This window comes from Trachurus japonicus, chromosome 7 (genome assembly GCF_045865225.1).
Source record: "Trachurus japonicus isolate A0001 chromosome 7, Traja_1.0".
Taxonomy (NCBI): Eukaryota; Metazoa; Chordata; class Actinopteri; order Carangiformes; family Carangidae; genus Trachurus; species Trachurus japonicus.
In genome coordinates, this window is record NC_140913.1 from 12,690,966 (window position 1) to 12,704,117 (window position 13,152).

The window sequence follows — 13,152 nt, forward strand, 5'->3', positions numbered from 1 at the left end:
TATTCATGACAAGTAACACCTACTGTGTGTGGGTGAGAGCAAATCGAGTCATATTGACATGTTTGAGCACGCAGGCTGTCTGATTATTCTCTCTATGGGATTGCATGGTCTCTACGGTGTTTACACCATTAGTTATTTTCCGATCGGGTGATTCTTCTCATGATGTAGGCTAATGGTTTTTTCTTCTTCTTCTTTTACGTAAACTGAAGCTCAGTTAAAAAGTCTTTCATTTTTTACATGTTATACGATGATAATAGATGAAGCGTAGTTTACTGGCAGTGACAATAACACTGCCTCTATGTAAAGACCACGAGAGGCACACAGGAACTGTAGTGGATTTACCTTCAGAATAAAGTTCACTTCCAGTAATATTAAAGTTAGGCCTACAGAGCTTCTTGAAAATACATTTGTAAAGTTCAAATGAAAAAAGAAAGACGTGACAGTTTTTTTTTTAAACAAGAGAAACAAGAGAAAAGGAAAAACCTAGCTAATGGATGGTTGTTGACAGGTTATTGTTTTCACTTTTCACTTGCATGTAGGCTACATGCATAGATATTAGATACACGTGTATGGGCTACATGAATCAGAAGCAAAAACCAACAAATACGTTTTGATGTCAGAGGAGAAAGAGAGAGAGAGACTTGCAAATAAAACTAATATACATACTCATTATCACTGGCAAAAATAGACAAGGAAACAAATGTCTGTATTGTTGTGACAGCCTACTTTATTATATTATATTGTGTTAAAAATGTATAGGCTAAAAAATCTGCTAGCTACTCCTACGCAGTTCGTGACTCACGGATATTATTTTGAAAACCCGTAGCGGAAGTGAAGTGCGAGGCTTCGTCTCACTCTTGAGCAGTGTTTTGCTTTTAGCTTCCAAAGAAGTGACAGGTTCGCGGGAGGAGGGAGGAGAAGTTTCTTGTAGCTTCACCTTCTCCTCTTCATCATGGAGGCTCGGTCGTGTTTCTCACGGGAGGAAATCAACAGCACGGTGTGGGAAGTCATGGAGAAATACACACGGCTCAAGCAGATAGGCACCGGGGCTTACGGCGCTGTGTGGTGAGTGATTTACCCTGGATTGTGCTGTCTTTAGTGTGTGTGCGTGTGTGTTTGTGTATTATGTGTATGTGTGTGTCGTCGTAGCTCGGACCGGACCGTGTGTCAGCACTCACCGACGATAAGATGCACCGGCTCCGAGCAGCTCGCCGTGGGCCCGGGTTATATCCTGTGCACCACCTACACACACACACACACACACACACACACACACGCATAAACGCACCAACTGTCAACACCGGTGGCACAGGAGCAACCTATGTAATAACACATCACATCCGACGCTTTATAACACACCTGAACTGCACGCGCCATGTGTTAACGTGAGCACCACGCACGCACCGCACAACGTGCACCTGTAAACCACCTATATGTCTACCTACCTGCACACACACAGCAGGTAATTAGGTTTCTTTTAGCGTGACAGTTTTAAAGATGGCCACTTTGCTCTTTCATCTCAACATGCAGTCACATGTAGGGTGTAATCTGACATAAACTTGGAGTAGGACTCACAAACACATTATGTTCATAATTTAATTCCTTGACAAAAGAAGACACCTTAAAAGCTGAAGTACATCTCAAATCTTAAATGAAAAGGAGCAGAATTATACATAATCAGCTCCTCTTTCACAAGGCATTCATTAACAACAACCAAAAGATTCAATAAAGTTAAAAGTAGAATAGCTGCAGGCCAAGGCAGCTGCTGACATCCCTCTGTCAGCTCCTCCTGATGTCATTGTATTTCCTCTGATTGTAATATTTAATATATAACATTGTAGGCATTTTATTGTCTTACATTTATCTACACGTGTTTTGATGCGTGGTGTGTAGAGCCATGAAGGAAACACAACTCTCTGTGGGAACATGTTGCTGCTGTGACATTCACATTCATTTGTAAGCACACTGAGTGAGTCTGAGCAGATGGCACACCCATCAGCACTCAGTGCTTTTGATTTCCAGGTGGCATGTGGTTTATGCAGATCACTACAGAAATAGCTAAATTCAATCAATATGGGATAAAGTGTGTAACTGTCCTTCCTTACTTGTGTCTGTAGTTGTCATACACTGCAACACCTTAGCTACTATTTTTGTTCAAATGTACTGTGACCTATGACCCACAGATAGCTGTGATTTTAGAAATGAGATTTCATATTCGGCCCGAGCAGAGATCCACCAACCTGAGGAACCATCAGCTCACTACCATCTTAAAAAGTCCAAAAATGTCACATTTCTTTCATTCATTTGTAAATTTTGTTTATTTTATGTGTATATTATAACAAAATGTATCAACCTTAAAAGCCAAATATGTGTGTTTAGGATATGATTGCTTTAATTTCATTGCTGTGGTCAACAACACAGCCTACACTTAAATGTACCTTAATCTGAAAATACATTTTAGGATTTAATTCTGTACACTGTGCATACATTACATGTAGATGAACTGTAAATAATATTTGATTATTGTGAAAGTCCAATGGGAAGTTAAAGGATGAGATCAGCTGAACATTCATGATTTAGTCTTATTCAGAAAAATAGTTACTGTGTTATGGCAAGGTTGTTTGTGTTACGCAACTCCCACTCTTTTTTTTTTGTTTTATCCCTTTGAGCTTGTTTATAGACGACTGGTCTGAGTGCACTGACCACTGAGGTAAAAGTTCTGAGGAATCCCTTTGTCCGTAAAGTTGAAATGGTTTAACATCCATCACGGTGGACTCCTGTCGTCATAGCTGCAGACATTGGACCTTCTGAGTGCGGTTACTGGGGTTTTAAGCATTATTGTTTTGGGAGTTATGGTCTGTTGAAGCTTTAAATGTCTGCCTATTAAAAGAACGGCTGGGATCGAGCCACCATTATCTGTAATTTCGCCAGATTGCACGTCTTCCAAAAAGCATCTTTCGTGAGAAATCACACACTAGGGAAGAGAAAGGCAATAATCAACAGAAACATATTCACCAGTTTCATTGCTACTGTAGGCTACTGTGTATGAGATGAGCTGTATTTATTTATTTTAGATCTTTGTCTGGCGTCCGTGCACAAATTACTGTAATATCCTACATTAGTGCATCGGTGTTGTCCACAGCGCTAGTTTGCACAAACGATGTGTGTAATGTGTGTTGGTGGATGCGGCTCCAAAATAGCCCAACAGGCCTCTCCTCCTACGATCCGGTGCCCTGCAGATCACTGCAAACATGCACGTCGCCAGCTGCCAAACATTCACATGTTGATACTTAATAATCCACAGACACCCCCCCACCCCCCCACTCAGTTAGAGAGTGAGCACCTCACTCTGAGAACGTCTTTGCTGCTGCATGTCATTTTAATGCACAGCTTCTTAGTGAGAGTGAAACCTGAAAATAGATCGGCCTCTGTCACTTGCCACTGCTCGCTCACTTCAAAAGAGGGGGAATCATTGTGAAACTAGATGACACACGTAGACCCAGCCTGCACAGCTATTGACTCGTTATTCCATTATGCACCACAGCTCAGCGATAAATGAGAAGAATACAGAGAAAGTGGCCATCAAGAAGCTCCACAGGCCTTTCCAGTCAGAGATCTTTGCTAAGAGGGCCTACAGAGAGCTCCGGCTGCTCAAACACATGAAGCATGAAAATGTGAGTAGACTAAAGCTGACATATTCCCTACTACCCTGCTTCCCATGTGTTTTTTGTCCTCTTTAAAGTGTAATTATATTGCATTTTAGATATATTAATGTGGCATTGTACTTTCTTGCCCCCATGTCTGTGTTGGTCTGACTTTCATTCCAACTAGGTGATAGGACTCCTTGATGTGTTTACACCTGCCTCAAGCCTCAGTGACTTCCAAGACTTGTGAGTATCTAGCAAAGGCCTCAGGCAGAGGCGGACAACGCCTATCTGGTGATCTGCAGGTTTAGTATTCACCTACCAGCAATGCCTGTGGGTCCTGGACTGCAGAATGATTTCTGGGAATGAGGGATTGTTTTCTGGTGTGGGGGGGGGGGTGGCGATTAAACAAGAGATACGTCTCCAGGGTGATGGGATGAAAGCTGACCTGACCACTGTCATTAAACAGGAAGGGGCCTTACCTAAACCGCTGTGAAAAATAACACTGTATAGCATTTAGAATTATCATTGTAGCATTAAAATATCACTGGATTACAGCCCCAGGGGTGAAGACTTTCTGCTGAAGAGTGTCAAATCAAATAAGGATGAATCACTGGATACAGAGACCAAAATCTGTCAGTCTCAAGAACGAAAGGTGAAGAAACTCTAAGGCTGGCTATAAAGTGGACAATTCTCATATCTCACATGAGATTTAACACTATAATCTACTGAACGCACTCACCAGCCCAATCGGTTATTAGGACAAACAATCTAGCAAAATAACGACCCTTGAATCAAACCTGAAATTGCCCAGAGTGATCCAGCCAAAGATCATGAAACAGCAGACGTTGTGTCATGTTCTCACTGAGGATCAATCTTATCTGAATGGTCTCTTTCCACTCTTCGGCAACTGTAAGATCGTTTATTAATTTTGATTTATGTAAAATATATTAGATGACAGCACTTAAGTTACTTTTAATATCTTCTTTTGTTGCCACACAGACGTTTCGTCAGTGGCTTCGGGCAAACAAAGTTAACAGCGACACTTTGGCATTTATCAGTAATTAGGAGATGTTTTTCCATATTAAAAAACGAATCTATGTGTGTGATACTTGTAGATATGTTTTTTTCAGTTGGGTGATTATTTAGTCTTCTAAGTTTAATATTGCTAATACGATGTATACATGCTAACTTTGGCATTGGAGCACCACATAAAGAAAAAAAATACTGAAACAGTTTACATAAAAGTGTACAGGCAGCCAAAGCTCCTTAATAAAAGTATGAAAAGACGTGGATTACAGCATTAACAGGGTGTAGTAACAGCCTCTCTTTGTGCTTAGCTGTGATCTTGACTGAATAAATGTGTTATATCATGCTCGGCCTGTTGCTAATCATTTTACTGTGTTCTTACGCTGCCCCTCTCTGACCTCGCTCCTTTCCACAGCTACCTGGTGATGCCTTACATGTTTACTGACCTGTCGAAGGTGCGAGGTAACCTCTCAGAAGACAAAGTCCAGTTTCTGGTCTACCAGATGCTCTGTGGACTCAGGGTGAGCTCGAGTTCTTCTCAACATGGTCATCATATATACATAATGAAAGGTGCAATGTATATAATCATAGAAAAAGTTTGATTAATAAAAGTAAGGAAGCACAGATCAATGCACTTTGTTAAAATATAATAGATAGTTTGGTGTATGCCCTGTCCTTTTAAAGTCTTTTAGGTGTAACTAAACTAACTATTTAACTCCACTGCTGTTACAGCGCACAGTGCAAACAGGCAAACATTAATAAAACCAGCCATATTAAAAATACATAAACCAATTAACCATAGCATAAATATTGGATATTGATGCAATATAAATGCCTCTGTCTCTCTGTTTCTGTAGTACATTCACAAGGCTGGGATCATCCACAGGGTGAGTACAAGCCAGTTTGTCATTGTGGAGCCGAGGGGAAGAAAAATATAGCTTCAACCTGAACTGTTTTTTGGGGGGTTTTTTACCTTCTGAAGAAATTGTAACATGTTGAGTTCATTATTCTGACTCACATAGTAGACGTGCTCTTCCCCCTGTTCAACAGAAGGACAAGATTGATTTAATTTCGTCATTGTTAACGAGTCAGAATAAGCTCTGCCCCAACAGGTAGGATGAGTTCACTCTGATGTCTGAGTGCGTGTTTTGAGATGTCAGGCCACACCCAGAGGCCCGGCACCGGCTGCCAAGACCTGTGGGTGTGTGAGGCAAAAGTGGAGTTAGATCAATGCAACATACTCAAAGATCAGATAGATACTAACTTGTAAGATGAAAGCCTTATTACAGACTCATGGAGCCAAATCATATGAAGAGTAAAACTAATATGAAGAATCAAAAATCATTTTGTAGGTGATCTACTACTACTAAAGGGATAGTTCAACATTTTGGCAAATTTGCACATTCACCACACTATGAAATAATCATGTGTAATTATGTAACATTACGACACAGTAAGAAAATACTCGAAACTATTTGCGTTTTTGAAGTCACTCCGCCCAGCAGACATGTCTGGAATATAGTTCAGGCTACGCATTTGCCTCGAAAACAACTCTGTCTCGTAATGTTACATTATTATTTCATAGTGTGGTGAATGTGCAGGTCACAACTTCTCCACAAGAGCTTTTGGAGTTGTTGGATTGTGTATTTGATGAGTTTGATGAGGGACAGGGGACCTGTACCGTTCACCTCCATTGTGTTTGCTGAGCAGCTCTCATCTCTGCCCTGTGGATCTCAAAACAACATGCACCAATAATTAAAGGTAATGAACCTACTCCAGTGACTATAGGGATTATGTCAATAGGCAAATTTTCCAAAATGTTGAACTATAAATCAATCTATCAAGTAGGACATTACACCCCCTCCCTCCTTGATGATGTGGGTGTGGTCCATTTTGAGAAACAGGGTCCTGTCACCATGTGCTCAACCTGCAGCCCCATTTGAGTGAAACATACAAACATATCCCACCTACCATCAGAAAACAAACTTTCACCTCCACAATAGTGCACACTCCCCCACCCACCTGCCCCACGTACCAATTTATGTCATCGTCCTTCCTTTTCATCTGTATGAGTTGTGCTCAATATTAATTAAGTTGCCTGTGTGTGTGGTGCTGTGATATGAAATAATTGTTGTTGTTGTTTTGTTTAAACTGAACTGCAAAAAGCTCATTCATGCACACTGTGACTCAGTCCTCTGTTAAAGTGTTACCCTGCCATTACTGCAGTGATTCCTGTGGCAGTGAAGGTGTTATCAGCAGTCACCAACACTTATCACACATTATGTGATTGTGACTGTTTATTTTATGAATGACTCTGCAGAAATGACACAGTCGGACTTATGGTCAGTTTACACATGAGTCACTGACTCCCTTTTAAAGTGCCTACAGTGTTTATGCATTGAGAAGAACAGCTGCAGGAACCACGGGAGCTGAGGCTCTTCTCTGCTCCCAGTTGTGATGCTGCTACGGTACAACCACTGTCATTTTCTGTAATTCACTGTGTGAAGACACCATCACTCAATTTATTTTCTTCTACAGGATCTAAAGCCTGGAAACTTGGCAGTGAACCAAGACTGTGAACTGAAGGTTTGTACTTCAAAGTATGTTCAAAAACATGACCACACTGCAATGACAGAGCTGCTGCAAACAACAGCGGAGATGCAGATGCAGATTCTATTATAAAAGTAGCAATTACAGATGTTTCTGTTTTCAAACAACACCTTATTAAAGGATATATTAGCTATATACTCATTCTGTTGACATCATGGTCCTGATAGTGATCATTTTTGTCTCCGATATAGATCCTGGACTTCGGTCTGGCTCGCAGTACAGACGCCGAGATGACGGGCTACGTGGTGACCCGTTGGTACCGGGCGCCTGAGGTCATTCTGAACTGGATGCACTACACCCAGACTGGCAAGACAATCGTAGCTGTTACATATTCTTACTGTACCCGCGTCCTTTCTGTCATCTCGACTGCTCTCGGTTCACCTGTCGCTGCTGTAACTGTTTGCTGTTTGTCACTTACAGGGAAATATTTCTATTAGCTGTGTTTTGTGTGGTTACTTTACGGGTCAGCAGTTTTTTTACTATAATCCTGTCGCTTGGTGCATGAAACCTCACTTGAAGTTGCATGTGTGTCATTCTGACAGCAAATTTTTTTTTCCTTTAATCTGTTGGATGTTGACACAGATGGGTCTGACAGCAGCCTCATGGTGCTGAGGCTGAGTGACAGAGCTGACTCACTTTCCCAGGATTTATGTTTCGCGGTCGTTTTTTTTATTGTTATTTTGTAAACAATTTCTAGAGGATGGCATGTAGCAAAGAAAGCCCTTCACCCTTTATAGGATTATATTACTCACCAAATATTTCCAATATAAACAGCACAATAGATTCTGCTTCCTGTTGAGAATGGGAACTTTGCTCTGGCGCATAAATGCCACCTTCCTCATTTCTATTCCACTGAGCTAAATGTAAATTCTTTTGAACAGTGATGTGTTTTCTTTTTGGATTCTCACTGATATGTTTTTTTTTTCCTGTTTATTCTAGTGGACATCTGGTCTGTGGGCTGTATCATGGCAGAAATGATCAATGGGAAGACGCTTTTCAAAGGAAAAGACTGTATCCTTTCATCAGCTGTTGAAGCCAAGCCTGTGTAAATCTAAATAATGACAAAGCTTTGAATGTACAGAAATAGATAAATACAATGTGATTCCATGTTTTAATAGCTTCTTATCAAATCAGTGTAATGATAAATGAGATTGAAAGTCGCTTGATTAAACAGTGACAGTTTTATTTAACCATAAATCTGGTGCAAAATGGAACACAAAAGGCAGTTACAGTATATTACATGCAGTAGATCTCCCCAGGCAGCGTCCACCGCTGCTTTTACTTGGCTATTACATTCTTTTTGCTGCATGTTTTATATTTTCTTTTTATGCTCTTTTTTTGCACCTAATGCAGTTTTTTTGATTTATAGCAGCGGCTAACAAATAAAGCTGCCACTGTTTCATCAAACAGCTGTTTTATGGAGCTGCTTGGAAACCTGCTTTTCCGACTGCGTCTCTGTGGACTCACACACAAGTATGAATCCACTAGAAGATCCATCAGGTTATGAAATCCTTGACTTTTAATACCACCAGACATGGACCAGCTGACTCAGATCATGAAAGTGACAGGAGTCCCTGGACCAGAGTTCATACAGAAGCTGGACAGTCCAGAGGTAGGACATGTCACCGAGTGTGTGCTGTTAGTCATAAATACACATTTTGCATGTAATGAAAGAAACTACAGTTGGGATTTGAAATCCCTGATCTGAATGGTGTTTTGGGGCCTATAGGGTTTATAACACGCACATCAACAGCCACAATATAACATTATTATTATTGTGTACATTGCATACAACAATAACAATGACAAAGATTTTGTTACTCAGAAGCTTTACTGGTAATGTGTCCTGAGGGTGGCACTAGAGGAAAAGTTAGGTCATCAACAAAAACATACAGGAGGAGGTGTGTGAAATCTAATGAGATTCTTTTTTTTTTTATCCATCATGCACCACCAGTAAGAGATTATAATACCACCAAGCTTCAACAACCATCATCCATCTGCATATTACCGGTAGTAGCTCATGAGTTGCTCTGTGTGAGCGTCTGTTGATTTCTGCACATAAAAATTTCAGGATATATTTTTATCTCTGCAAGAACAGTGCCTCTGATGTTCTTCTTGCTCAAGCATTACAATAACCCTGTTTTTATACAATTTTTCATCAGCTTTATATAACTAATAACAATGCACACTCCGTTTCTGAGCAGCTGAAGGACACTGAAAATTATTCAAGTGCATATTTTTCAGAGGTTTGATACTAATATGTCTGTAAATTGGGGTTATGATGTTGTTATTGGAGAGATTAAAAATAAGCTGTTGTTCTGATTCGCATTTCAGTTTGTTTATTTGTCTCTAAAAATAGGCCAAGAATTATGTGAAGGCTCTTCCACGTTATCCCAGAAAGGACTTCTCCACATTGTTCACCAGAGCCAGTGCACAGGGTGAGTCCTCCTGTTCCTGGTCCAGGTCCAGGCTGACACACATTTTCATTTTTTCAGTTTATCACATAAATAATCAGACACTGCATAATTGCAGTTTTCTACTATAGAGTCCACTGTGCTGCTGGCCCAACAAAGCAGTTCAGGGTCAGTTCAGTGTGGTGTTACAGTGGCAGCAGCACTTTCATTTCCTTATCATGTCCTTTTTGTTCCTTTGTGTCTCTGAATGTTATGACTCCATAACGACTCCCCCCACTCCTACGTGATAAAAGATTTCCCGCTCACTGTTCTGAGCAAATAGTGTGAGGTTGGTCAAGATGAGGAGAAATCTCTACATGATACATTTTATGTCATTGGCAGCAGCAAAACTGCTTCTTTATTCTGTCTCTTGGGACCTGTTTAGTTATTGCTACTGGTAACTGGTAAGGCACAATGTTTTCTCTGTTTTTGTTTACTTTAATAATGTCAGACTGCAGGTCGTGTCCAGGATCTGATTCTCACCTCTAGTAGTTTTCAGGTGACTCAGCACTAATGACTTGTTTCCTAATAGATGACCACCTAGCTACCTAACTAACAGCAGGTAGATAACTTTGTAAAATGATACAATGAAAATCTCAGTAGACCAAATAGTTTGTTATTGATTGTAGAAAGAAAAAGACTGCAGTGACAGTGATTCACGTCCTGATTAAAGATGTAGCTCCTGAGGGGGAATCGTCTCATAAGTACCTCGGTGTCCTCATGGATAACGGGCTGGGCTGGAAAGAGAACACCAGCGTCATCTTTGAAAACGTCCAGTCCACCAGTCCTGGGTGTTTTTTCAGGGGTGGGTGTGTGGAGTTTAAGCTCAGAGAAAAGGAGGAAGATCAATAGATTAATAAAGAAGGCAGGATCTATTATTGGCTTTAGCCCAGCAGTGATTGTGAAGAATAGAACAGATAGGAAGCTCATGAGGGCCATCCAGTGAACAACAGTGAACCGCGGAGCTCTTTCAGTAACAGGCTTGTTATGGCTATGTGTTCCTCAGACAGGTTCAGAAAGTCTTTTGTACCTGCTGCAGTGAAGTTTTTTAATGAACATTGTCGCTGGGTGCCTTTGTTGTTGATAACAATGTTGATCTGCTGATGTTGTTTACTAGATGGCTGTACTGAGGATTGTGGTAATGCTAGTGTAGCAAGTGCTAAGTTAAATAGAAGAGAGAGACACAAAATGATGACGTCACATGTCAACAGGTATTTGTGACCTGGGTTACACTAGTATCCATTAATTTGTTGTCATTGATGCTACAAGCAACCACTTACATAAACTAATAACGTCTCATTGATGGTTACTGGGGCTGTGTTCTGACAAAACTCTGGCGATAGGATACGTATCCCAAAGTGTGGTGAAAATATGATATACTGGGATACTCTAAGCAAGGTGATAATTTCCTTTTTTTTTTCCATGTGTCTACCCTTTATAGTATGAAAAAGACACAATGTTGTATGCAAAGACAGATACTGTTAATTTTTATGCATTCAGAATCAGGACAGTTGGACATGCATTTGTTTTGTAACAAATGCAAATGTAAAATGCTTTTTGTGCCATATGAACAGAGGAGTTGTCATCTTCACTAGTCAGTAAAAAAAACCTCAAATAGTGTTTACAGGATGGATACATGGAAACATTTAGAAATTAAGTTTGTAATTAATATAATACATAGTTGTTACAGAACATATTTTTCATGCAGTCTGAACAGAGGAATTAACATCACTCAGAGGTTCAAGAACAAAAAGAATTCACTGTCACCATGTAATCTATTGATAAAATACGAATACAGCTCTTTGATACAGTATCACATCCTAAAATATTGTTTTTTTGTATTTTTGTGTATCAATATTTTCTTACATTCCTACTTTTATTGTTACGCTTCTATGCTGTCCACCTATCTTGCCTGTGAGATGTCTCTGTTCTCTGCTGTCGTCTGTCCTATATTAATGATGTTCAGTTTCCGCCCGAGGGGTTATAAATATTTCATATTGCATTGCATCGTAAGGTTGCTGCAGCCGCCGAATGTTCAATATCACATTCACTGACATCTAAAGTTTATTGCATTCCTCCGTACCACTGATTATTTGCAGGTGTCGACCTGCTGGAGAAGATGCTGGTCCTTGATGGGGACGAGAGGCCCACAGCAGAACTGGCTCTGGAGCACCCGTACTTCGACAGTCTGAGGGACCCGGATGACTTCCGTGAGCCTGAGATGTATGATGACAGCCATGACAACGCCACATTGTCCCTAGAAGAGTGGAAGCGTAAGAAAAAAAGAACTTGATATAACCACTATGCAGATGAGAGTGGTGTTCATATTTATTGGAATTTGTATTTGTATTTTTGTCTGTGGCTTTGTATGAGAGTGATGGAACAAAAACAGTCTCACAGTCATAGACATTTTCTTTTTACTATGTTGACTAATTTACAAGTGCACATCCACTTTGTTGCTGGGCCTCTGTTAACGTAGTGATGAATAATTAACGTAAATGCACCTTGCTGTACATCTTTACATTATTGTAAACATGCTGCACATGCAGAAAACAAACGGTCTCCCCTCTCTCTGCCCACAGGGTTGTGTTTTAAAGAGGTGAAAGACTTTGTGCCGTTCCCCCGGCGGGACTCCAAGAGGAAAAACACCCTGACTATCTCTCAGTGACCTGATGAATGTTGTGCCCCAACCAACCACAGAATACAGCCAATGGTGCCCTTGTATACTCTAACCATGGATCCACTCTGTTTCTTCAAGCCTGGAGATGTTTAGATTTTGAGTCAGTGTTCAGATGAGTGATCATTTTAAAACTTTAACCATTTATTTTTTTTGTCATGTGCAATTATTTCCTAAATGTAGTTTGCTATGTGTTAAACATTCCTTGTCAGTGAGTTTGTCTTGCAAATTTATTGTGACCAGATGTCACAGGGTTAACTGTAAGATTTACTGTAATATTGTTTTCCAATTAAACAATAAGACAAGATATGTATGAAGTTTTTTTTTTTTTTTTGCATTATCATCTTGATAAGGTTAATTAGCAGGAAAACCCCTGACCAGTAGGGGACCAAAAGATCAGCAGTAACAATGCAACTGTGCGATATGGTGCCTAATGGACTGTGTGGCCATGAGTGTGTGGTGCTGAAAGCAACAAGTCCTTTTAATTTATGTGTCTGCTTTTAGCACTTGTTCCACAGTACAGTAATGTCATCCATGCTGTATATCAATTTCGCCCTTGCACACAAATGTATTCCCAACCCTCTGTGTGTCTTTCTAGTTGCATTGTATAGGTTCAAATTATTCTGATATATTCATTGCATCATCCATTTGAATGGAGACCCTGCACATGCTTTTGCTACACATGACACTGATTATAACCATGAAAAATAATTTTAAATATGCCACTGGTTCTTCTCTC

The 13,152-nt window shown here is 40.2% G+C and overlaps 1 protein-coding gene across 1 annotated transcript; it reads left to right on the forward strand.

Annotated features, from left to right (window-relative positions):
* The first annotated feature begins 815 nt into the window (after nt 1-815).
* Nucleotides 816-12,720, forward strand: mapk13 (mitogen-activated protein kinase 13). Its single transcript, XM_085781263.1, has 12 exons — nt 816-1,065; nt 3,545-3,674; nt 3,832-3,890; nt 5,089-5,194; nt 5,531-5,560; nt 7,212-7,259; nt 7,475-7,589; nt 8,223-8,294; nt 8,816-8,895; nt 9,643-9,721; nt 11,836-12,009; nt 12,319-12,720. The coding sequence occupies exons 1-12, from the start codon at nt 953-955 to the stop codon at nt 12,402-12,404; spliced, it is 1,092 nt and encodes a 363-aa protein (XP_085637389.1). The 5' UTR covers nt 816-952; the 3' UTR covers nt 12,405-12,720.
* Nucleotides 12,721-13,152: the final 432 nt, after the last annotated feature.